General features: G+C 43.1%; 1 protein-coding gene across 1 annotated transcript in view; it reads left to right on the forward strand.

Annotated features, from left to right (window-relative positions):
- Positions 1-4,254: 4,254 nt before the first annotated feature.
- Positions 4,255-27,100, forward strand: part of LOC126101041 (transient receptor potential channel pyrexia-like) — a 272,305-nt gene continuing 249,459 nt past the window's right edge. The window contains exon 1 of the mRNA XM_049911705.1: positions 4,255-4,568. Coding sequence (XP_049767662.1) covers positions 4,511-4,568 — 58 coding nt within the window. The 5' untranslated portion in view covers positions 4,255-4,510. The remainder of the gene's footprint in view (positions 4,569-27,100) is intronic.

Genomic DNA, 27,100 nt, shown 5'->3' on the forward strand with positions numbered 1-27,100 from the left:
TAAATGTGACTACATAAGCAAGCTGGCTAACGATCATACAATCGACATCATAGCTTTCCAAGAACAGATTCAAGATCTCCTAGTATGGAACAAATGACTACCAGACTGTCAAGATCAAGAACATCGCTGGAAAGAAACCACAGTCGATACTGATCGACAAGCTGCAAGACCGCCATATTGTATTTAAGGTATACTGCTTACCTCTATGGAGAAACGTCTGTGCAGTGAAAGTACACCAAAACCAGTGTCTGATCAAGTGCAATAGTATACTGTTCAACAACAGCGCTGCCAGTATACTAACGATGCAGATGAAGCTTTTGGACGTCAAAATCGCTGTGGTATCAATCAAAACAACGAGGCAGAGTTCCATACAAGCCTAGGACAAAACTGAACATCAATTTTTGGTCATCCACTGCCCGCTCCGTCCCCCCCCCCCCCCCCCCCAAATATTCCAAAAGCCACTGCAGCATTAGAACAATTCTAGGTTAATTTAGAGAGAGAGAATTTACCTTTAAGTAACAAATGTACACATAAACTCCTGATGATGAACAAAAGCAGCTAGAAACGCGTTGCAGAGCGCTGAAATAAATATAAAATAAATAAATAAATATGACTGATACCAAAGAGACGCAAATTATTACAAATCGTTCTGTTTTGCTCTGAGATGGCAAAAGTCTTGGGATAGCGATACACACATATACGGATGGTGCCCTAGTATCACGTATACAGGGTATAAAATGGCAGTACATCGGCGGAGCTGTCATTTGTACATATGTGAAAATGTTACCGATGTGTTTATGGCCGCACGACGGGAAGTAAAGCCAAATAGTAGCTGGAGCTAGACGCATGGGACATTCCACTCCAGAAATCGTTAGGGAACTCAGTATCTCGAGATCCACAGTGTCAAGAATGTGCCGAGAACACAAAATTTCAAGCATTACCTCTCACCTCGGACAACGCAGACGGCGTCAGCCTTCACTTAACGACCGCGCGCAGCCGAGGTTGCGTATAGGTGTCGGTGCTAACAGACAAGCAACATAGCTTGAAATAACCACGGAAATCAATGTGAGACGTACGACGAATGTATTCGTCGAGACAGTACTGCGAAAGTTGGCGCTAACAGGCTATGGCAGCATACGACCGAGGCGAGTGCCTTTGCTAACAGCACGACATCGCCTTCAGCGCCTCTCATGGGCTCGAGACCATATCGGTTGGTGCCTAGACCTGAGAGGACCATAGCCTGGTCAGATGAGTCCCGATTTCAGTTGGTAAGAGCTAATGGTAGGGTTTGAGTGTGGCGCAGACACACCCTCCACCCCCCCCCCCCCGCCCCCCCCACCCGCCCCGCCCTGATGCCACTCACACTGGTTGCCAACAGGGCGCTAGTCTAGCTGGTGGAGGCTCCGTAATGGTGTGGGCTGTGTTAACATGGTTCGGACTGGAAATGGTTATGGTCGGCTACTTACAGACCATTTGCAGCCGTTCATAGACTTCATGTTCCCAAACAACGATAGAATTTTTATGGATGACAAAGGCACTGGCCTGCAGTTCTTTGAGATTGGTTTGAACAACATTCTGAGCAATTCGAGCGAATGATTTGGCCATCCAGATAGACATGAATGCCTTCCATCATTTATAGACATAATCAAGAGGTCAATTCGTTTACAATATACTTCACTGGGAACACTTTCCCACTTACAGACAGGTGTAGAGGCAGCGTGGCTCAGTATTTCCGCAGAGGACTTCCAAAGATTTATTGAGTCCATGCCACGTCGAGTTATTGCCCTACGCCGGACAAAAGGGGATCCGACACGATATTAGGAGGTATCTCATGACTTGCGTCACATCAGTGTATAACTAATTCTAATGGAGTAATTTAGGTATTTGAAAGTGTAAATAATAGCTTCTTGCAAATTAGTAACCAGTTCACTGGGAGTAGACCGTAATCAAATTTAGATAAAACACAATACATGCAGTTCAGTACAGCACAAGGGCAGACTACGCCATTAGAAACAATGCTTGAGGGCAAACGGTTAAATGAAACGGAACGTTCGAAATTCTTAGGTGTTTATATTGATCAGAACTGGAACAGGCAGGCACATGTTACAGAGAGGCGGGAGATATCTTCAGAGTCGGTAGCTGCTTCGAATGCTCAAGTAGGCCCAGAATTTTAGACTCAATGAAGCTGTATAGAGGCCACTACCATTCGTGTTGAGATGCCGAATGTTAGCCGAATTCTTGATCAAGGTCGACGTCACCGTGCAGATATACACACATCAAAAATGTTTAGCATCACCCCCGTTCCCAGAACTCCTGAAGATAGGCGTTGACTGTGGAAATTGTATCACAGACACAGTCCCTTTGACTGTTCAGAGATGCCACTAAACCCGCCCATAGGTGTAAACAACCATGCGTGAGCAGCGCCTATTAGACGGAGAGGGTCCGACAGCCGATCACATCCAGTCATTCCACCCGCAAGGAGGTACACGGCTCGTGTTGTCTGTAGTTCTACCATGACTAGACGGTCAATACCGCGGTTCGCGTCCGCATTGTTACTTTGTGCCAGGAAGGGCTCTCAACAAGGGAAGTGTCCAGACGTCTCGGAGTGAACAAAAGTGATGTTGACCTACCTCGTTCAGGCCACCCAAGGGCTACTACTACAGTGAATGACCGCTACTTACGTATTATGGCTCGGAGGAACCCTGGCAGCAACGCCACCATGTTGAATAATGCTTTTCGTGCAACTATAGGCTGTGTGATGCGTAACTTCACTCCCGACGTCCATGGCGAGGTCCAGCTTTGCAACCACGACACCATGCAGCGCGGCACAGATGGGCCTAACAACATGCCAAGTGGACCGCTCAAGATTGGCATCACGTTATTTTCACCGATGAATGTCGCATATGGCTTCAATCAGATACTCGTCTGAGACGTGTTTGGAGGCAGCCCGGTCACTGTTCAGCGAGTGTAGCAAGGTGGAGGTTCCCTGCTGTTTTGGAGTGGCATTATGTGGGGCCGACGTACGCCGCTGGTGGTCATGGAAGGCGCCGTAACGGCTGTACGATACGTGAACGCCATCCTCCGACCGATAGTACAACCATATCGGCAGCATATTGGCGAAGCATTGGTCTTCATGGACGACAATTCGCGCTCTCATCGTGCACATCTTGTGAATGACTTCCTTCAGGATAACGACATCGTTCGACTAGAGCGGCCAGCATATTCTCCAGACATGAACCGTATCGTACATGACTGGGATACATTGAAAAGGGTTGTTCATAGACGACGTGACCCACGAACCGCTCTGAGGGATCTATGCCGGATCGCCGTTGAGGAGTGGGACAATTTGGACCCACATTGCCTTGATGAACTTGTGGATAGTATGCCATGATGAATACAGGCATGCATCAATGCAAGAGGACATGCTACTGGGTATTAGAGGTACCGGTGTGTACAGCTGGGCCATCACCTCTGAAGGTCTCGCTGTATGGTGGTACAACATGCAATGTGTGTTTTTCTTGAGCAATAAAAAAGGACAGAAATGATGTTTATGTTGATCTATATTCCAATATTGTGTACAGGTTCCAGAACTCTCTCTCGGAACCGAGGTGATGAAAAACTTTTGTTGTGTGTGATGTAAGCATGAATTCTCCCACAGAAGGATTAGCCGAGCAGTCTAAGGCGCTGCAATCATGAACTGTGCGGCTGGTCCCGCGGAGGTTCAACTCCTCCCTCGGGCATGGGTGTGTGTGTGTTTGTCCTTAGGATAATTTAGGTTAAGTAGTGTGTAAGCTTAGGGACTGATGACCGCAGCAGTTAAGTCCCATAAGATTTCACACACATTTGAACATTTTTTGAACCCACAGAAATGGCGAAACGTTTGTGAATAGTTTAATACTTCAGCCAAGGGCTCTCGGCCCGGAAGTTGTAGCTGAAGTAAACACCAGCCTTGAAAGTCTGCATTATCGCTTGTTAATGTAACCAGACACTTCTCAACCCGTGTTGATATCTAAGGGGGTGAAGTGTTACCAGCAGTAGCAGAAAATTTCGAGATTGTCCCATGGTCAACACTTAATTAATCTGCCTGGTGGGGTCACAACACGGTGTATCATTTCACGAATCGCCATATTGGGGCCGCGTGTTCCTAGTAGTGCTGCTGGACCAGAGAAATGTACGTCGTCGCGCTGTGTGCGATATCAACCACATCCTGGTCGACATATCGCGTTCAGTTCCGGCTGGACTCGAAAGCGGAGCGGCTGCAGTCGCTTGCGGTCGAGCGCAAGGAACTGCTTATCTGCCGAGGCATTGTTTTCATCCGCTGGCCGGCCGCGTTGCGACAAGGTGTAGACGGCGCCACGGGGCCACGGTTCCGGATTCGGCAAGGTGTGCGGCCGGAGTGACCACGCGCGCTTCTTGTGCGAGGAGTGATAATCGACGTCAGTACTCGCGAGTGGATACAGGGTTACGTGGATGACAGCGCACGCCAGGGTGGACATTCTACTCTGCAGCCATGAACAGCGTTACTAACGATGTGGCGGTAATTCGGTCTATGCCCCAATTCAGACAAGGTAAGCTCACCTGGAGTCGTATATGTGTAGCCCGTTTTCAGCTAATTTGCTAGGCTCATTTGATTTCCGTCCTATATAGTAACAGTTACAAAAGCAAAACTGCTGTAGGGAAACAAGCTGGACTCGTTTTGTGCTTGCCGCTACTGAAACAATACGTATTCAGAAGAAAAAAAACACTCGTGAGGGGCAAAGCTTGCTATATTCTATTACTTCTTAAGCAATATACACTGCATCGGTCACTTGTTACTAATGTTTTGTTGGCACGACGCGTTTCGGCAGCATGCTGCCATCATCAGGTGCATTTACAGTTACTTCTACAGTGTAGTTAAAATGAAGTGAGGTTAATTTCCTTTGCTGTGTCTGCTAATGAGGTTATATGTCTTAAATGACGTATATTCAGGAAGACAAATTTATTATGGTCTGTACATTAAGTGATAAGCACTAAGGAAATAAGCTGATCACGCCTATTACTTAATGTACACACGGCAACAGATATATCTTCCTGAACAGTCGTCTTTTTCGAAACATAACCTCGGTGACACATACACACAGCAAAGGAAACTAATCTCACTTTATTTTATCTGCAATGTTAAAAAAAAATGGTTGAAATGGCTCTCAGCATTATGGGACTTAACATCTGAGGTCATCAGTCCCCTAGAACTTAGAACTACTTAAACCTAACTATCCTAAGGACATCACACACATCCATGCCCGAGGCAGGATTCGAACCTGCGACCGTAACGGTCGCGTGGTTTCAGACTGAAGCGCCTAGAACCGCTCGGCTCTGCAGTGTAAAAGTGATTGTAAATGCACCTGACGATGGCTACATGCCGCCGAAACGCATCGTGTTAGTAAAATATTAGTAACAAGGGATTGTTGCAGTATATATTATTTCATGAAAGTCTTACAGTACAGTCGCAGCCCTCAATTAACATCCATATAACATGGATAAATTTAAGTTTAAGAACCCAATATATTTCCTTGGCGGCGAGTGTTCATGAGACAAAAGGGTATCGTCAGGAGTGCCCCAGGAAAATGTGATAGCACTGCTAGTATTTTCTATATAGATAAATGATTGGCGGACAAGATGGGCTGCAGTCCCCAGTTGTTTGCTGATGATGCTGTGGTGTACGGGATGATGTCGAAGTTGAATGACTGTAGGAGGAAATAACATAGCTTAGAAAAAATTTGTGTTTGTTGTTCTGAATGTAAAAAAAATGTAAGTTATTGCGGTTGACAACGAAAAACAAATCCTTTATGTTCAGATACAGCATTAGCGATATGAATAGGAACGAATGTGAGGACTGAGGTAGGGAAGGCGATTAGTCGACTTCGGTTTATTTGGAGAATTTTAGAAAAGTGTAGTTCTTCTCTAAAGGACACCTCATACAGGACGCTAGAGCGACCTATTCTTGAGTACTGCTCGAGTGTTTGGGATCCGCACCAGGTCGGATGAAAGGAAGAGTTCGAAGCAATGCAGAGGTGGGCTGCTGGGTTTGTTACTGGTGGGCTCGAACAACTCACGAGTATTACGGGGTGCTTCGGGAACTCATAGGGGAATCCTTAGAGGGAAGGCGACATTAATTTTGAGAAACACTACTGAGAAAATTTAGAGAACCGGCATTTGAAGTTGGCCGCAGAACGATTCTACTGACACCAATATACATTTTGCGTAAGGAGCACGAAGATCTTGCGCAGGGATATAGGCAGTCGTTTTTCCCTTGCTCTATTTGCGAGTGGAACAAGGAAGGAAATGACTGATAGTGATACAGGGTCCCTTCCGCTACGCACCATGCGGTGCCTTTCGCAGTATGTACACTACTGGCCATTAAAATTGCTATACCAAGAATAAATGCAGATGATAAACGGGTATTCATTGGACAAATATATTATAGTAGAACTGACATGTGATTACATTTTCACGCAATTTGGGTGCATAGATCCTGAGAAATCAGTACCCAGAGCAACCACCTCTGGCCGTAATAACGGCCTTGATACGCCTGGGCATTGAGTCAAAGTATTGTTTGTGGGCTCTCAGTCCGAAAGTTTTAACTTAAATTGCTTCCATTGTCGATAAAAATCTGATTTTGGTATGCAGTTTCTCGATTGGCGTGACGAAAATCGTCTTTTTGCCCCATAAATCGTAATTTCCCGCAGAGCTAATATAGCACTCCCGGTAGCTGAGTGGTTGCCCGCACGGTTGCTCAGCGTGTTCCTGAGTAAAGGAATCAACGATCAACGTGAACGGATGTCATGTGACGCCCGCCCAGACCAAGAGCAAAGAACAATACCGAACAAAAATGCAGAGAATTAAAGAAAAGAAAACGTGGTCAGCGCGACAGAATGTCAATCCTAAGGGCCCGGGTTCGATTCCCGGCTGCGTCGGAGATTTTCTCCGCTCAGGGACTGGGTGTTGTGTTGTCATCATCACCATCATTTCATCCCCATCGACGCGCAAGTCGCCGAAGTGGTGTCAAATCGAAAGACTTGCACCCGGCGAACGGTCTTCCCGACGGGAGGCCCTAGTCACACGATATTTACATTTACTTTGTCTCACAGGTTTATTAACACTCGCAAATTGCAAAAGAATAGGATTAACAATTGTGTGAATGATTGCAGTTTGTTCCACTTATTTGATGCGAGTAATTCCCAAACATAGAAATTTTCGACCGCAAACGGACTGAAGAATTCATTGTATGTGCTACGAATGCTACCCTCCCCCAAAAGTGAAAGACCACGTGGTCTGGATTTGGTCGTAAAAAAGGAACGGCTTTGCTTTGTCTGACCCACCAAGTCACTCGTACAATGTGATCCATGAACTGAGATTGCTTTCAGTTCAGGAGCGAAAATAAATAACCTGACTTTATTAGGTGATGAATGAACTTGTCATTCAAAAATAATATTTTATTTTGAGCAGTTTTAATAAAGGTTATGAAGTGCATCATTCAATACATAGTGCACTTATTTTTATTTTGACAAAATTGAAATAAGTACATTTGTTTACGGCACGATGCAGTTTTTAACCCAAAGTAATATTTTACGACATCGATTGTGTTATTTCGTGGCGCAAGAAACGGTGGAAGTGGTAAGTGACTAGAGGTTGTGTGCACATTAATCCTTAATAAGTCTTAAGTAATTTGAGCACATATATAAGGTAAACGTAAGTAAGACAGCCACCGCCCAAATTACAAAATGCAAACTTAGTATCTAGAATAACATAGCAAATAGTGAAATCCTCTACCACTAAGAATGCCTTTAACTTTACAATGGGGAATACATCAAACAATATACCATAAACAATTATGTTGACTGTAAAAGAATGACGAGAAAGACCCAAAGTAATAAAATACTAGCCCTGGGCGTAGTGTCCGAAAAGTACCGCAGCAGTAGCACACGTATCATAACAATACTATACTAGACTGCTCGGAACATACTTCCGTTACAGACACCATTTTGAAAGCGACGCATAGCACCGCCACCTATCGGAACTTCATGATAAATGCTGGAGCGGGAATATTCCACGATGTCACACAGAAAATTCCGAATTTTTTCAACCGAAATTAGCCGAGAGAAAAAAAAAAGTTTCATTACTTATTGAAGGTCCCTCGTAGAAGTACTTTCCATAAATTTTGCGAGTCGTGATGCCTATTAATTCTGAAGTTGGTAATTTTCGTCAGTTAGTCATTTGCCCTTGTGCCTAAGTTTGAACGGTTCTTCGTGCATGGATACACCTTAGAGGTGCTAGAGAAGCGACCACACGCATGCCTAAAACTTTCAAACTCGATTTTCTCGAAAATGATTGAGAGTTGTGCCTTCCTCTTTACGTAAGTTGGAGTCCTAGTAATGCTGTACACACCCTATCAAAAAATGGCTCTGAGCAGTATGGGACTTAACTTCTGAGGTCATCAGTCCCCTAGTACTTAGAACTACTTAAGCCTAACTAACTTAAGGACATCACACACATCCATGCCCGAGGCAGGATTCGAACCTGCGACCGTAGCGGTAACGCAGCTCGAGACTGTAGCGCCTAGCACCGCTCGGCCACCCCGGCCGGCACACCCTGTCAACATGAATCAAATCGGTGGGGGCAAATACGTGCGGCCCCTTCGTCAGCACCAACGACTCGCTCTCCACTGTCACACACAGCCGGTCCTAGTCTCGGCGTGGCGCTGCGTTCTGTATACGCATGACCATCACTGGTGCTAACTGCTAAGAAAAGCAGAAATTCAATATCGCTATGAACTGCTAATTCAAGGCACACTTTAATCTGCGTTTTACAGTTATGAACGTCCAAGGGCAACCCTTCTCGTTACCTTACTGAGTTCAAATTTCACACACATCATTTTCACATGGAATCGAAGCAAACTGAGGGATAGTCTATAAAAATTGTAACAAGTTTAAGAAAGCGTCATATATGACTTACCTTAAGGGTCGTAGATCTATATTTACTTGAAATTATGTGTCTTATATACCCGAGGAGCGGAGATTATTTGCCTGAAAGTATCGTATTTTGATCACAATATCACAGCATCATGAGTATTATATGCGGCTGTCAAGTCTCTCCCTTTTCATTTTATACAGCTTTCTATTCTGCCAGTCCTCTTCCAATAAGCCTCTAGAAGTCATTGCTTCATAGACATACATACATACATTAACCCTTGTTTCATAGATCATGAATACGACATTTAGTAATGATGTGGAACGTGTCACTTAAAAATAAGTTTTTTTACACAAAATAATTAATTAATTAATTTTACTTTTTCTTTTTTTTCAGTTACTACTTCATATCTAAGAATTCATCTACTGAGTAGAAGGCGTTGTCATTCAGAAATTCTTTTAATTTGATTTTAAATCTTGGTTGGCTATCTGTCAGACTTTTAATACTATTTGGCAAATGACCAAATATTTTTGTGGCAGCATAATTCACCCCTTTCTGTGCCAAAGAGATATTTAATCCAGAATAGTGAATATCATACTTTCTTCTAGTGTTGTAGGTATGCACTTGGCTGTTATTTTTGAATTTGGATGGGTTAATAATTACAAATTTCATAAGTGAATACATGTATTGCGAAGGTACTATGAATATCCCGAGTTCCTTAAATAGATGTCTGCAAGGTGATCTTGGGTGGGCTCCAGCTGTTACTCTGATTGCCCCAAAATATGATGCCATATGAAAGCAGTGAATCAAAACAGGCATAGTAGGCTAATTTACTGATATGTTTATCACCAAAATTTTGCAATAACCCTAATAGCATAAGTACACTACTGGCCATTAAAAGTGCTACACCAAGTAGAAATTCAGATGATAAACGGGTATTCATTGGACAAATATATTATACTAGAACTGACATGTGATTACATTTTCACGCAATTTGGGTGCATAGATCCTGAGAAATCAGTACCCAGAGCAACCACCTCTGGCCGTAATAACGGCCTTGATACACCTGGGCACTAAGTCAAACAGAGCTTGGATGACCTGTACTGGTACAGCTGCCCATGCAGCTTCAACATGCATATCCTGCTGAAATGTAGGGTTTCGCAGGGATCGAATGAAGGGTAGAGCCACGGGTCGTAACACATCTGAAATGTAACGTCCACTGTTCAAAGTGCCGTCAATGCGAACAAGAGGTGACTGAGACGTGTAACCAGTAGAGATGGGCAAAACTGTTCTTTTCAGAGATCGGATCAGAACTGTTCACTCCCTGGAATGAATTAGCTCTTTTTCATGACTCACCACTCATTTACAATAGAAAATAAATGGAAGGCACATTGCCCTTTAAACTTGGTTTATTCCAGTACTATACCTGTATTTTGATCTTATTTGATCCTATTTTGAAGTAACACAGATAATGAGTAAGAATTTTGTATTGTTTATTGAAATTTCCACGATATGACAAAGTCTTTGATTATTGATTTATTTTGCACTATCGTGGTTTTTTGGGTGATCAGAAAATGTTGTAACTTGAGATTTACATTAACAATATATTTGGCTATAATGTATTAAAATTTCATTAACCTCATACAAATACATCGCAAGCCATATATTTTTAAAGTGAACGTTTCCTTCCGAAGACGCCTAAAATCGCAAAATCCGTACCAGAATAAGAAAAAAAAAATATAAATTTGACTGTAAAACGAAAGTGCTGCATATAGCCTTACGCAGAATAAAACAAGGAAAATATTGGTGTATCACATTTTGCAATACGTTTATCGGTTCGCTCGTAATTAAAGCGTAAATTCGAGTGTCCATAATAAAAATCCTATAGTAAGAGGAGTCGTCAGGAACCTAATCTGATCAGTTTAAACAAATAAAAATAAAATAAAAACAAATGATGTATACATAACATAATAATGTAATATACATAGCGGTATTACTACAAAGAAAATATCCAGTAGAGACGAACTCCGATGCAGAAGCACTGAGTCGAGCAGGTCGAGCCGCGAGCTGTATTACTGCGTGAGCTAAGACTTCAGAGACCAGAGTGACACCTGAGTTGCTTTGCTCAACGCTCTGGCTAGAGTCGAGAACGGTGGGGTGAGCGTTGAGCGGGCGAGTTCCGAGGGTGGGGGGAGCGGTGAACTCACCTGTTCCGAGACAAATCGTCCGTTCCCTTGCGAGCAGGTTGTTGCAAGTAGTTCCTATGTTATCCGCTAGGTGGCTCTCTGTCCTGTTGCTCGCATCAACTGCCCAGAGGGCAGGACGTGCGACTGAAACGATCGCCGACAGAGTGCGATGCGAAGTTAAGCTGCGCCAGACACTGCACGCGGCAGACGACACACAGAGACGGTACGGCATATGTGAAACACAAAATCCAATGGGGCACTGTGCAATGCAGGCAGCCAAGGTAGAAGCAGGGCAGAGGCCGGCGCTGGCTGTGTTGTGTGGCGTGCGCTGTGCTGTGACCAGCATAGGCGCTGCTGATATGCTCCGTCTCTCTCTCTCTCTCTCTCTCTCTCTCTCTCTCTCTCTGTCTCTCTCTGCCGTGGGAAACGTTTGGAGCTACAGTTCTTTTTTTCTGAATCACTGATTGTTCACTCCTTTGAAAGATTCAAGTCTATGAATTAGTTCAAGAGCGCATCCCCCATCTCTAGTAACCAGTGGCACCCCATACCATCACGCTGGGTGATATGCCAGTATGGCGATGCCGAATACACGCTTCCAATGTGCGTTCACTGCGATGTCGCCAAACACGGATGCTGTAAACAGAACCTGGATTCATCTGAAAAAAATGACGTTTTGCCATTCTGCACCCAGGTTCGTCGTTGAGTACACCATCGCAGGCGCTCGAGTCTGTGATGCAGCATCAAGGATAACCGCAGCCATGGTCTCCAAGCTGATAGTCCATGCTGCTGCAAACGTCGTTGAACTTTTCGTGCAGATGGTACGCATTTCTCCTCCTTACACGAGGCATCACAACAACGTTTCTCCAGGCAACGCCGGTCAACTGCTATTCGTGTATGAGAAATCGGTTGGAAAATTTCCTAATGTCAGCACGTTGTAGGTGTCGCCAACCTTGTGTCAATGCTCTGAAAAGCCAATCATTTGCATATCACAGCATCTTCTTCCTGTCGGTTAAATTTCGCGTCTGTAGCACGTCATCTTCGTGGTGTAGCAATTTCAATGGCCAGTAGTGTAACTGAACCTAACCGTTTCAGCAGATCATCGATGTGTTTCTTTCAATTCAATTTCTCATCAATGGACACACGCAAAAATTTGCAGAGAACCACTTAATAATTTTCTGAAAGACATTACGAGGTGCATTCAAGTTCTAAGGCCTCCGATTTCTTTTCTCCGGACTGGAAAGAGATAGAAACATGTGCATTGTTTTAAAATGAGGCCGCGTTCATTGTCAATACGTCCCAGAGATGGCAGCACCGTACGGCAGATGGAACTTTACCGCCAGCGGCGAGAATGAGAACTGTTTTAAATACTTAAAATAACGACGTTTTCCTTACTTGAACAGCGTGCAATCGTTCGTTTTCTGAATTTGCGTGGTGTGAAGCCAATTGAAATTCATCGACAGTTGAAGGAGACATGTGGTGAAGGAGTTATGGTTGTGTCGAAAGTGCGTTCGTGGGTGCGACAGTTTAATGAAGGCAGAACATCGTGTGACAACAAACCGAAACAACCTCAGGCTCGCACAAGCCGGTCTGACGACATGATCGAGAAAGTGGAGAGAATTGTTTTGGGGGATCGCCGAATGACTGTTGAACAGATCGCCTCCAGAGTTGGCATTTCTGTGGGTTCTGTGCACACAATGCTGCATGACGACCTGAAAATGCGAAAAGTGTCATCCAGGTGGGTGCCACGAATGCTGACGGACGACCTCATGGCTGCCCGTGTGGCATGTTGCCAAGCAATGTTGACGCGCAACGACAGCATGAATGGGACTTTCTTTTCGTCGGTTGTGACAATGGATGAGACGTGGATGCCATTTTTCATTCCAGAAACAAAGCGCCAGTCAGCTCAATGGAAGCACACAGATTCACCGCCACCAAAAAAATTTCGGGTAACCGCCAGTGCTGAAAAAATGATGGTGTCCATGTTCTGGGACAGCGAGGGTGTAATCCTTACCCATTGCGTTCCAAAGGGCACTACGGTAACAGGTGCATCCTACGAAAATGTTTCGAAGAACAAATTCCTTCCTGCACTGCAACAAAAATGTCTGGGAAGGGCTGCGCGTGTGCTGTTTCACCAAGACAACGCACCCGCACATCGCAACAGTTTCTTCGTGATAACAACTTTGAAGTGATTCCTCATGCTCCCTACTCACCTGACCTGGCTCCTAGTGACTTTTGGCTTTTTCCAACAATGAAAGTCACTCTCGGTGGCCGCACATTCACCAGCCGTGCTGCTATTGCCTCAGTGATTTTCCAGTGGTCAAAACAGACTCCTAAAGAAGCCTTCGCTGCTGCCATAGAATCATGGCGTCAGCGTTGTGAAATATGTGTACGTCTGCAAGGCGATTACGTCGAGAAGTAACGCCAATTTCATCGATTTCGGGTGAGTAGTTAATTAGAAAAAAAATCGGAGGCCTTAGAACTTGAATGAACCTCGTATTTGCAATTTCCTCAGCTGATTCTTGCTTCCTGGGTGTAATTACTATGTTTATATCATCAGCAAAAAGAACTAACTTCCTTCTATGTTCTAGGTTGGTGTTCTCTTCTCCTTCTGTTTTGTGGAGTCCATTGCTTAATTCGTTTTGGCTACTTATCGTCATGCATCCTTTTTAGCTGGCAGAGCCACACAATAGCTGTTGTGTTTCAGCTGCCTTCCTTGCTGTCTACCCGGCTAACATAATCTGTCATATTGTAATATTCGCCATATGATAAGATTACATCGCCGAAATGTCACGGCTTCTTCTCCGAAAAGTCCATTTCTGTTTCCATTGTCAACAATCTTTCTGCCTTCTAACTCTCTCAGCTATGTGCCATATGTTGCAATTGTCTCGACGTTGGAGTTATGTATGGTTTGTACTGTTATATTGCTGTTCAAAGAGTAAAATTGAGTTGTTTTCTTGCTCTTTTCCCTAGCTTCTCTTGTTACTTTTATTAACTGTGTTTCTGCTATTGGATGACAACGATACTCCGAAATATCTGAAAGGATCACATCCTGTGGTTTCCGCCAGTTCAGTGCCTAGTTCTTCTACATTTTTATCAGCCAATGTTAAATATTTAGTTTCTGTGTGTTAATTGTCTGTACCGCTTCTTCATGTCCGCCTTCAGCTTTCGTAACTGGCACCTTCGTCCTTACCTCCAGCTAGAAATACATGATCACCAGCGAAGAGGTTTAGAAAATTTTATGTTTTTCCATTCCGAATCACGTTATGTTGTACTTTCTCATTTTGATGGTGTTCTTTGAATTTATGTTGGAGCCTTTTCTCCGAGTAAACGGAAAGTATGTTTTGGATGTGAGTAAGTACCGGTGATGATCTAATCCGCACTTTGGATTTTTTAGAACTGTCACATCTTTCACAACGATTTTTGATTCCTATCGACTTACTTGTTTATTAAGTACTGATCGAGTGCCGGCCGGTGTGGCCAAGCGGTTAAAGGCGCTACAGTCTGAAACCGCGTGACCGCGACGGTCGCAGGTTCGAATCCTGCCTCGGGCATGGATGTGTGTGATGTCCTTAGGTTAGTTAGGTTTAAGTAGTTCTAAGTTCTAGGGGACTGATGACCTTAGAAGTTAAGTCCCATAGTGCTCAGAGCCATTTTTGAACTGATCGAGTTGCCGCTGTGCTTAGCACATTGGACTCCCATCCGTGATGATCATGGTTCACCCCTCCCTCCCGCCATCTTTCTTTAACTTTTCCGTGGTTTCCCTAAACTGACCGTAGCAACTGCTGGGTTCATTCGTTTGAAACAGGCAGATTTCATTTCTACCCTGTAATATCGACGCCTCTGTTGCGTGTCCAATGGCCTTGTTGTCGAAGGGGTGTGGAAGCATAACTCTTCCATCTTCCTAGTTTTAAAAATTTAAACAGTTCAAATTGCGCCTCTTTATTTGTCTTCTTCTTTCTTTTTCTTCACCTTTGCTCGTGTCGCTACAGAATCGGCTTTTTATACGGATTTTGGCACCGGTAGACAGATGGTGCCCGGATGTAGTTCCTGACGCTAACCCCACCCCCGATCCCCCCCTCCCCCCCTCCATCGACCCCACCAAACACAGAATTCCTGCGTCCCGTCTGTCTGCTTCTAGAGTAAATAGTAAATCTCATGTTCAAAAGTGAGAACGTTTTCTAGCTGTTTTGTATGAGAGGTGGAAAGTGAGTACCAGCCTGGTATTCACCCACATGGATGTGGAAAATCGCCCAAAACCCATATCCAGGCTGGCTCGCTCACCAGCACGGATGCGATCCGAGACAAGCTCGCCTCCCAGAAGCGACACGTCAACGCGCTCCTCTATAATTATTTTCAATATAGAATGTCCTTGCAAAATTTGATCAAAGATGAATTCTAAAGACTTGCAATTTTACCCGCCCGTATAGAGGTCCCGAGTTTGAATCTCGGTCCGGCACACAGTTTTAATCTAACAGGAAGTTTCACACCAGCGCACACTCCGCCGCAGAGTGAAAGTTTCATTCTGGATGTCTATAATTATTTTCAATATAGAATGTCCTTGCAAAATTTGATCAAAGATGAATTCTGAAGACTTGCAAGACATCCAGAATGAAACTTTCACTCTGCGGCGGAGTGTGCGCTGGTGTGAAACTTCCTGTCAGATTAAAACTGTGTGCCGGACCGAGATTCAAACTCGGGACCTTTGTCTTTCGGGAGCATATGCTCTATCAACTTTTTTTGTTAATCTCATTTTGCTCGTAATTGATGGTTGTATTTGTTCGGGGCGGACGTTCTATGACTCTTGTTGAAGTTCGTCGTTGATACATTAAATTAGTTTTTTTTAATTACAGAGGGCAGCTAGCCCTCTGACCGACTGAGCTACCCAAGCACGACTGAGGACCATTCCTCGCAGCTTTACTTCCACCAGTACCTCGTCTCCTATCTTCCGTACTTCACAGAAGCTCTCCTGCGAACCTTGAAGAACTACTCTTGGAAGAAAGGATATTGCAGAGACATGTCTCCGCAATTTCCTTTTTTCCTTTCTTCCAAGAGTGTAGTTCTTCTCAAGGTTCGCAGGAGAGCTCCTGTGAAATTTTGAAGGTAGTAGACGAGGTGCAGCGAACGCGGGAGGGGGGGGGGAGGGGAGAGGTCGTGAGTCCTGCTTGGGTAGCTCAGTTGGTAGAGCATTTGCCCGCGAAAGGGGAAGGTCATGAGTTCGAGTTTCGATCCGGCACACAGTTTTAATCTGCCAGGAAGTTTCAAGGCACACATGTTTGGGCGTTTTGCTAGACAATCCCCAGTTTTTGAGAAATGTGGTCAAAGGTGGTTACGGAAAGTCGTATTTTCAATGCTATACGACGAAAGATCATCTAAAAACAAACATTTCTTGTTTAATAATATGGGGTCGAAAGTCAATAACGTTCGAGTTATTAACGTTTTTGTGTTTTCATGCTGTAGCTTGGGTATGCGTCAAGATGTCTAGAAGAACGAGATCGGCGGTCGAGCGGTTGCCGGCACGGTAACTCAGCGTGTTCGGTCAGAGGGTTAGCTGCCCTCTGTAATTTAAAAAAAAAAAAAATAACCCTGAGTTAATCGATCAACAACGAGCTTAAACGAATGTCTTACAACGTCCGCCCCGACCTGATGCAACGAACAAAAGCGAACAAAACGAGATTAAAAAAAAAGCGGTCAAAACATTAGACTACCAAGCATCTGGCTTGTGTTCGATACTTGGTTGTGCCATTTTTTTCTTTCAATATTTTTTCGGTGTATCTGGTAATATTCTGATAATCGGAGTACTTTTCTTTGTCTTTTTTTTACGTGAAACAGCGGGAAGTGTAATTAACAATCAAATAAGTGTGTATTATAATGTACTGACAGCAATTTACATTGTGATACAACGGACATGAATACACCTTAAGAATATTATTGCATAATCCTAACTGATCGTCTATTCGTGAGCGTTCTTGCAGTCAGTGGGTTCAAAATTTCCACAGAAATAGCTGAAACAAAAATATTTCTCGCACACGAACGAAATCTCGCCGCATTGACATATTTTCCGGTGCATTGTTTGTCGAAAACTATGTCATTCACTCTGTTAAAAACAGATCTATCCGATATTAATTTTAAAGCATACCAGCGTCTGTCCTGGACAACTAGCTATAGACCAACGCATGAATTTCTATAGCATCCGCCGTATCTTATATTTCTCTGCCCTGCTGTGATGTCGCAGGATTCTGAAGTCGTGCGATGAAACTCATTACTTGTCGGAAAAAGTAAACAACACAGGGCTGACAAAGAGAGGTACATTTTGGCGGTACCACTTACATGGTGGAAGTCGGATGAGCATCATCATCTACGAAAATACTCTCTAGCACGTCAAGTATGAAGATGAAAATAACTGTCAGTAAATTCTATATACTTGTCTAGTTATTATTCACACCTCCCCACGTCTTACTTCAGAAAAGGTAAGAAAGGTATTCCTGTTATCAGAATATTATCAGATACACCGAAAAAATATCTAATGGCAAAATAAACCACGATAATGAGTCGAACACGGGCCAGTAGTTTGGAAATCTATTGCTTTGAGCGCTCGACCTCCGACCTTCCTGTATTAGACACATCGAATGATAGGTGCCCAAGCTGCAGCATGAAAACACAAACACAAAAAACTCGGAAATATTATTGGATCCATGTAATATGAACAAAAAAGTTCCTTTTTAGCAGTCCTTAGAGGTAGAGCATTGAAAATACGGTTTTCCATCATCAACTTTGACCTGGATGTTTTTCAAAAACTAGGATGTGTCTATCAAAAAGCCTAAACATCCTGCCTGCATCTTCAATACAGAACGTTCTTTCAAAACTTGATCAAAATCGGTGGCCCATATGTGAAACCTTCTTCCTGTTACTTATGGAACGAGTTATTGTACAGTTCGCAGTAAGCTGATAAGAAAATTTCAGCATCATCTTATCCATTTTTGGTTTAGGCGTCCTTGCCTGTTCCAATTTCAAGTAGACTGCAACAGATATTTCTATTTCTTAGTAGAACGTGTAATGTACCTACAACAAATATGTGACGTTCCTACAACAAATAAAGCCCGTGTTCGTCTGTGAAAATGGACTCGCTAAGCAACCTGAGCTATCAGTGATCGGAATCTAACCTGCATAACACTGGTGCGTATTGTATGAGTGACAGTTTCACTGTCATTTAAGCCCTCAACAGATCGTTACATGAAAAACTTACAACTAACATTTGGATAAGCTGTCTGATTGGGTATTTCAATATGAAACACTACAGGAACAAATGAACCTGTAACAATGAATACCTAAGCTATCTTACTGCATTTTTGAATGAGAATTTGTGAGTGATACAGAATTTACTGGAATAGAGTACATGACATGTTGCGGTGTGTCAGTGTCTCCGTTTTGGCCCTAAGTTTTGCACTCACTTCTTTAGATGACTGCCTTTTCCCGTGTGGTTTATAGCAATTCACAGCAGCATGCAGTAGTAGCGGCTAGAGCTTATTGTTACTAAGAATGAATTTAATAAAAAGGAAATTAGAATTATATTAATACCTTCAGCTTCTGGCGGGCGTTGGTATATATCAAGGAGGACAGGTGAAAATGTGTGCCCCGACCGGGACTCGAACCCGGGATCTCCTGCTTACATGGCAGACGGTCTATCCATTATTTTTTATTTGTTTATTTTTTTCGTGGCTAATCGTTGTATTTGGTCGTTGCGGATGTCACATGGCATCCGTTGAAGTTCGTTGTCGATCCTTTCATTCAGTTTTTTTATTACAGAAGCCAACCAGTTCTCTGACCGAACACGCTGAGCTACCATGCCGGCATCTGAGCCACCGAGGACACAGAGGATAGTGCGACTGCAGGGACTATCTGGTGCACGCCTCCCGCGAGACCCACATTCTCGCATTGTATGTCCACACATAACATTCGTAGTGTCCTACCCCAACACACTCATTACTCGTGGAAGACATTCTTACCAAGTCCCGTAAGAGTTAGGGGAATGTGTGTGCATCCGCACAGAAGAAGCAGGTCATGGCCGGTATTGCCAGAACTATATAATACTAAATAACTTATGAGAAGGGAGTTCATCAATTAAGTCTATTTAAAACTTCAGAAATCATCATGACCAATAATAGTTTGACAAGTATTAATAATGGCGAAATGCCTGACGATGACATAAATATCAATAATGGCTGAGTGCAAGATTAACAAATCATTTCAATTTCAAAGTTACATTAACATTTTAAATCCACAGCATATTTATTCGTAGGATAAGGAGGCTTCTGATAAGCAAAACATGGGATTATTGCAAACTCGGACTAACAATCAGGAGCCTAACCCTGCAATAGCGCTTTCCGCTGTGCTTGCGGATTTTACGTTGAATTCCATCTTCAAGCATAGTTAAGCCATCTAAACCTCTCCTGGCTATATAAATGAAATCGGGCCTTGAGTGTGGTAAGATCTGCCATCACTGACGCGAGGGCAGCGTGACACGTCTTCTGTGTCCGAGCTCTCGACCGACACTACATAGAATCGCGCTCCCATGTTCCGCCCTCAGATTGTTACTAGTCTCACAGCATTGCTTAGAATCGCGCTCCCATGTTTCGCCCTCAGATTGTTACTATCTTTATCTGAGTGCTTATTTATTTCCAATCTTATCAATGCAAAGGATAGCGTCAAGTTGGCTATATTGTTTTCAATGTAATGGAGAATTCTGACACACTCCTTACAAACGCCGAATGTTCTTTTTCCGTGAAGTGTATTTGTCTACTGATTTAGGTATTCGTTGATCTGACATCCTCTGAATGTACTCATGCCATTTGCTTCTTTATGACTGAAGTATGGTTTTGATGCCCAATTCATTTCTAATTTCACTATTTTTTCTGAGCTATGAGTTTGTAACCAGCTAGTGGCCTTAAGAGTTTCAACCCTGCTACGTCAGTAGTGCCCCGTTGACTGTCGGTAAGAGTCCAAGTCTCTGAACCATAAATTAGGTACTGTCATCACGTTATAAAATTTTACTACTGTCTCTTTCCTAACTTTGCGTGGTTTATGGTCTCAGCAACTGTTGCAATTTTTGAAACTTTAATTCTTGATGGATATAATGTATGAGAAGTCACATCCAGGTATTTAAAAGTATTTTTTTTTTTTTTGGGGAAGACCAGACAGCGAGGTCATCGGTCTCATCGGATTAGGGGAGGACAGGGAAGGAAGTCGGCCGTGCCCTTTGAAAGGAACCATCCCGGCATTTGCCTGGAGCGATTTAGGGAAATCACGGAAAACCTAAATCAGGAAGGCCGGACGCGGGATTGAACCGTCGTCCTTCCGAATGCGAGTCCAGTGTCGAACCACTGCGCCACCTCGCTCGGTAGTATTTTATTACAGCGGTTTATAATCAGTTATTATTTTTGCCTTTAAATGCTTCTCATCATGGAATGACATTATCTTAGTTTCACCTTTAGATATTGTTATGTTTTCATTTAAAGACAATAAAAGAGATTTAAAATAAAAAAAATATCAAACTTTGAGAAAGACTTTACAGTAGTACATTCAGTAAATAATATGTTACAGTGCAATACTCTTTGCTAAGGAGCTCTCGCACCGAATAAAAGGAGCGGCCCACAACAAAACCTTCCAGCTTTCATTGGAAAATCTGGGATTCAACACTCAACATTTTTTTCTGTTTCTGATGGAAGCGTATTGAAAACGAAGCATGCAAAATACTGTACACAGACGAAGCAACACGGCGAGGATGTCACACTAACAAAAAGCGACCGTTCGTTGACCTTTCCTACCCGCCGCTCGATTCGTTCAACTCAGTGAGATATATATTTTGCATGAAATATTCATATATTCCCTTTGTGCAAATGTAATAGCTTTTATTTTCTGCATAACATATTTTACCGTTGCAAATGTAAATATTAATCACTGTGACAAATTTTCCAGCTTTATTGTCCAAAAGTTAGTTTTCGAGGCCATTATCATCAGTATTTAATTTTTGAACACCTGTTTTTCGTTGAAGACTTACGTACCTCGGTGTCTAGGTTGCGAGAGAGAGACAAGAACATTCTGAGCTAAAACGTAATGATCGACGTGGTTCTTAACTACCATCTGCGTACCAGCCAGTAAGATTTCCAGTAAATTCCTGCTGCTCTCAGATGATAGCTTAAGGATACAGGGTACTTTTCCGGCTCAATCTTATGTAAAAATCAACACCTATTTCTTTCAGGCACTGTTTATAGTGTACATGTTTTACAGATTTTTTGTTGATATCAGGTAATGCAGCACACTTTCTAAAAAAATTAGAAGTATTTTGAATATTTTTGAACCTGCTTAGGGTTATTAAAAAATTACAAACAAACTGATGCAATTTTTTTTTCCAAAATGATTCCACAAATTGAGGTACCATTTAAACCAACGTTATACATTTGAAGGAGGCAAAATTTTTATCACATATGCATGACATGATGGCTGAGGTACTACACCTTTTTAATTCCACCTATTATGTATATTACAAGGATAAAAAATATCACATCTTACATTTTAATTTTTATATTTTTTTCCTAATAAAATGTCTTTTTTTATAATTTAGTTGATTCTGCAATAAAGCTTGTAAGTAGGCTGTTTATGTTTTCTTTATGTAAGTAGGCTGTTTATGTTTACTTATTGGCAACGTTACGTAGCGCTCTATATGAAAATCACTGGCTGTGCTGTGTGCAGCCTGTGGCTAGTTTGCATTGTTGTCTGCCATTGTAGTGTTGGGCAGCGGCAGCTGGATGTGAACAGCGCGTAGCGTTGCGCAGTTGGAGGTGAGCCGCCAGCAGTGGTGGATGTGGGGAGAGAGATGGCGGAGTTTTGAAATTTGTTATACTGGATATTATGAACTGCTATATATATCATGACTATTAAGGTAAATACATTGTTTGTTCTCTATTAAAATCTTTCATTTGCTAACTATGCCTATCAGTAGTTAGTGCCTTCAGTAGTTTGAATCTTTTATTTAGCTGGCAGTAGTGGCGCTCGCCGTATTGCAGTAGTTCGAGTAACGAAGATTTTTGTGAGGTAAGTGATTTGTGAAAGGTATAGATTAATGTTAGTCAGGGCCATTCTTTTGTAGGGATTTTTGAAAGTCAGATTGCGTTGCGCTAAAAATATTGTGTGTCAGTTTAAGCTCAGTCATGTATAAATTATTCAAAGGGGACGTTTCAAGCTTAGGTCTACTACATAAGTAGCACACGTCCCACACCATTACAGAGCCTCCACAAGTTTGAACAGTTCCCTGTTGACATGCAGTTTCCATGGATTCATGAGGTGGTCTCCATACCCGTACACACCGACCCGCTCGACACAATTTGAAACGAGACTCGTCCGACCAGGCAAGATGTTTCCAGATATCAACAGTCCAATGTCGGTGTTGACGGACCCAGGCGAGGCGTAAAGCTTTGTGTCGTGAAGTCATCAAGGGTACACGAGTGGGCCTTCGGCTCTGAAAGCCGATATCGATTATGTTTCGTTGAATGGTTCGCACGCTGACACTTGTCGATGGTCCAGCATTGAAATCTGCAGCATTTTGCGGAAGGGTTGTACTTCTGTCACGTTGAACGATTCTCTTCAGTCGTTGTTGGTGCCGTTCTTGCAGGATCTTTCACCGGCCGCAGCGATGTCGGAGATTCGGTGTCTTGCCGGATTCCTGGAATTCACGGTACACTCGTGAAATGGCCATACGGGGGTCACCACCTCGTCCCCACCTCGGAGATGCTGTGTCCCGTCGCTCGTGCGCCAACTATAACACCACGTGCAATCTCAGTTAAAACTTGATAACCTGCCATTGTAGCAGCAGTAACCGATCTGACGACTGCGCCGCCGGCCGGTGTGGACGAGCGGTTCTAGGCGCTTCAGTCTAGAAACGTGCGACCGCTACGGTCGCAGGTTCGAATCCTGCCTCGGGCATGGATGTGTGTGATGTCCTTAGGTTAGTTAGATTTAAGTACTTCTAAGTTCTAGGGGACTGATGACTTCAGATGTTAAGTCCCATAGTGCTCAGAGCCATTTGAACCATTTTGAACAACTGCTACAGACACTTGTCTTATATAGGCGTTGCCGACTGCAGAGCCGTATTCTGCCTGTTTACGTATCTCTGTATTTGAATACGCATGCCTATACCAGTTTGTTTGGTGCTTCAGAACATATAAAAAATTGTGCAGTTTCCGGTAACCAAAACTGACAAGTTGTGCAGCGTAAGAAGTCTTTTTTGTTTTTCATTTAATTTGTATTTTTTGCTGTTTCTAGGTATAATCTCCAGCCCTCCTTACACATATCCAGGGAGACTTTTTTGGCTCTTTTGTGTTGTCAACCAGGTCGTCGCGATCTGAAAGACTGTGAAAAAAAAGCAATGTGTTCAAATGTGTGTGAAATCTTATGGGACTTAACTGCTAAAGTCATCAGACTCTAAGCTTACACACTATTTAACCTAAATTATCCTAAGGAAAAATACGCATACCCATGCCCGAGGGAGGATTCGAACCTCCGCCGGGACCTGCCGAAAGACTGTGCATGCTAAGTCACTTGAACGAAAATACAAACAAAACATACACGTTTTCACTCATTTAAAACTGTTATTTGATTTGTGCGGGAAGTATCCCTAACGAAAAAAATGTGTGGCATATGTACCGCATTGTCTTGCGGGCTGTATCTATATGGGAAAGACGTCGCACCTTATAAATTCGTGACCTTGAAAGCCAAAATGGTCACACTAGAATCAATACAGGCCAACTAGAATTTACTGTTAATTCTGCTACTCGGACATTTGGAAATATTTCACTATTTAGCATTCACTAAGAACTAATCGTGACGCTGAAAAAGATTTTGAAGGGATGTTTATACACTTATCTCAGGTATTCCTCCGCAGTTTATGTAAAAGCTAGTCGATCGTAGCGTAAACACTTTTATTATAGCGTGGCGCCCATTAAGCAGATGCAGTACCGAACTACGAAGGCTGCGCAGCCTATACCGCATGCGGCGCCTCTTCCGGATTTACCCTCCTTCCGCGAATGCCTCATTTGCTACGTTCATAACGTCACAGGACTTCTGAACACCACGTCGAACTGGGACAGCTGTAAGAAAGGGTACTGGCGAGAAATGGCATGCCCACATTCTAGGGGACTGTTTTCAGAACGAATTTTCAGTCTGCAGCGGAGTTGCGCCGGTCTGAGAGGCTGTGAGGGTGGGTTGTGAGTCATGATTGGATGCACAGTCGGTACGACAGTTTTCCCCGGAAATCTGGCTCGAGTATTCTTCCGTTAAATAGTTTTAATCTGTCGGTAAGTTTCACATTTCACGTAGTTTTCTTACGCCTCCTCTGATGCTCTCTACAGGAGCCAATGACATGGACAATGTTTCAAATACTCGTTGTCGGGTTCTCTTCTATGTTCCGTCAAACAGTTTTAATCTGTCGGTAAGTTTCACATTTCACGCAGTTTTGTTACGCCTCCTCTGATTCGCTTTACAGAAGCCAATAACATAGACAATATTTCAGATACTCGTCGTCGGGTTCTCTTCCACGTTCAATAAAATTACGAAATAATCAAAGCTGCACAGACGTTTGTTTTTATTTAACTGGCGATCTTAATTCACTATCAAGCCACCTTAAAACAGAGCGTATCGTGTTTTAATCAACATGTACAGTACATAAGGAGAATCAAAGTACAAGTACGTTTGACAAGATGATTACATAACACATAAGTGCTACCAGAATGTGTGTACGCAGCCCACATTGCTTGTGCTAGTGGCTAAGCGCAAGATACTATTTGCAAGCGACATTCTAGTGCTGCGTGCAGCAAAGTACTGTTACGTGAACATTGAACACCATTCGGTAAACTGAGTAGGGGGCGCTGAAGGGAGTGCACCATGGGGAGGTTGTTTGTTTTATTGTATAAAGTTACAAAATATCGGTTACCTATGACCATACGTAATATTCATTTTAGCTTGAGTTAAAATGCAGTCACAATATAAAAGATGCATGTACAAAAGAAATCTGGCGAACATATAAGTGCCACCAGTGGCCTGTCAATATAACGCTAAAACGACTGTAGCGAACATAATTGAAATTTTTTACACAAAAAATTAAAATATACCAGACAAAATATGAAGGTACAAATATAATTTGCGAACGCTTCCGCGTTATACTTCTTAGCGCCACCAGAAGCCCATCAGAATAATAACAAATGATTAAAACGAACGTGATACACAGTCCAAATTATTTAATCACGTAAGCTAAAATGTCCAAGACCACGTAACCAACAGCATCAGAATGCCCCGTTATATTTTTAATTGTCAGTAAAACAAATTACACTGCATACTTATTGAATCATCTATTGCATTATAGTAGTGAAAAGTACAACATCGTGCTTCCGAAGTCCATTCATACGGACCAGAATCGTTCCACACTAGTAGTTCCCTGCTAATACACTTACAACCATTATGAAAAAGAAAAGAAAAGATGCCACACCATGTATCAAAAACTTATAAAGAATACCTTGCAGTCCGTTCACAGCGAACAGAACCCTCCCACTCGTGACATAACCTTACCTGCAACGTAAACATTGAAAGCGGTCAAGGAAATTATCGTCTTCTAAAGGCATAAGAAAACATTTACGGGTAAAAATTGAAACACTATCTATGGTAAAGGGGGAAGGAAATGAATAAGGACGGGTAAAATAATAAAGGAGGAGGACGGAACTGAGGAAGGAAGAGAAGTGGTGGGGGGTAGTGTGTTGGAGAGGGGGGAAGAGAAGATATGAATATCACGTAAAGCAATGTTGTATATACAATTTGGAGAGTAGATACATCGAAAGGATTAGTCTAATTTCGTGCAAACACTGGTTTCTCAGTATCGGACAAAATACGACTTATTGGTCTCCTAGGTTAGCAACGTGTAAAGAAATATCCGCTTCCCTCTTCTGTGTGACGAAGGACGTCCTGTTCAAAGTCGAGAGAGTACGGCACGTCCTGCGGGCGCCACAGGCATCCCTCCTAGTGACGAACGTATCAGTTCCTCGCATTCTTTATTGCAGTCGGACGAAAATGTATGTAATGTGGTTATTACAAGAGGGACTTACGACGGCGTCCTCTTCTCTGGTTATTTGCGTACCGTGATGTGGGGAATTTGAAAGTGATCTGATCTTCAAGCTTATTTTATATCCATACAGTACATTTCTGGACGTGGGTTCCTTATCAGAATTTATCTGGTAAGGCCATTCTACAACCTCTAGAAGTGTGGAAAGGAATTGTGAAACGTCCTGTATAAATAATCTGATGGATGATGTTGAAGGCCGCATGAGAGTGCTCGCAGGTGATGCTGTTGTGCAGAGAGAAGCCGCAAGCCCGATATCCGCAGAGGAACGATGGAGGACCAGCAGGAACACATTATTGCAGGGAAATGCAGGAAGTCCAGTATGGGATCAACGCTGCGTATAGAAACTAGAAGTTCATCCGCGCACATAATTAAATGTTGCACATTGCATGTAAATGGGAGGAATTACGCTAATGACAATCAATCATGCAAAGAGGCATATCTGTAAGATATCTAGGACTATGCGTCCGGAGCGACGTAAGGTGGAACGACTACATAGAACGAGTTGTAGAGAAAGTGGATGTCACACTGGGATTCACTGGAAGAATTTCGCAAAAACTTGGAGGAAATCTGGATGTCAAATTAAATACCTTTTAGCCGCCCAGTTTCCAACCTTATTTTGGTTCAAATGGCTCTGAGCACTAACTTCTGAGGTCATCAGTCCCCTAGAACTTAGAACTACTTAAACCTAACTAACCTAAGGACATCACACACATCCATGCCCGAGGCAGGATTCGAACCTGCGACCGTAGCGGTCTCACGGCTCCAGACTGTAGCGCCTAGAACTGCTCGACCACTCCGGCCGGCTCCA

This window comes from Schistocerca cancellata, chromosome 9 (genome assembly GCF_023864275.1).
Source record: "Schistocerca cancellata isolate TAMUIC-IGC-003103 chromosome 9, iqSchCanc2.1, whole genome shotgun sequence".
Classification (NCBI taxonomy): Eukaryota; Metazoa; Arthropoda; class Insecta; order Orthoptera; family Acrididae; genus Schistocerca; species Schistocerca cancellata.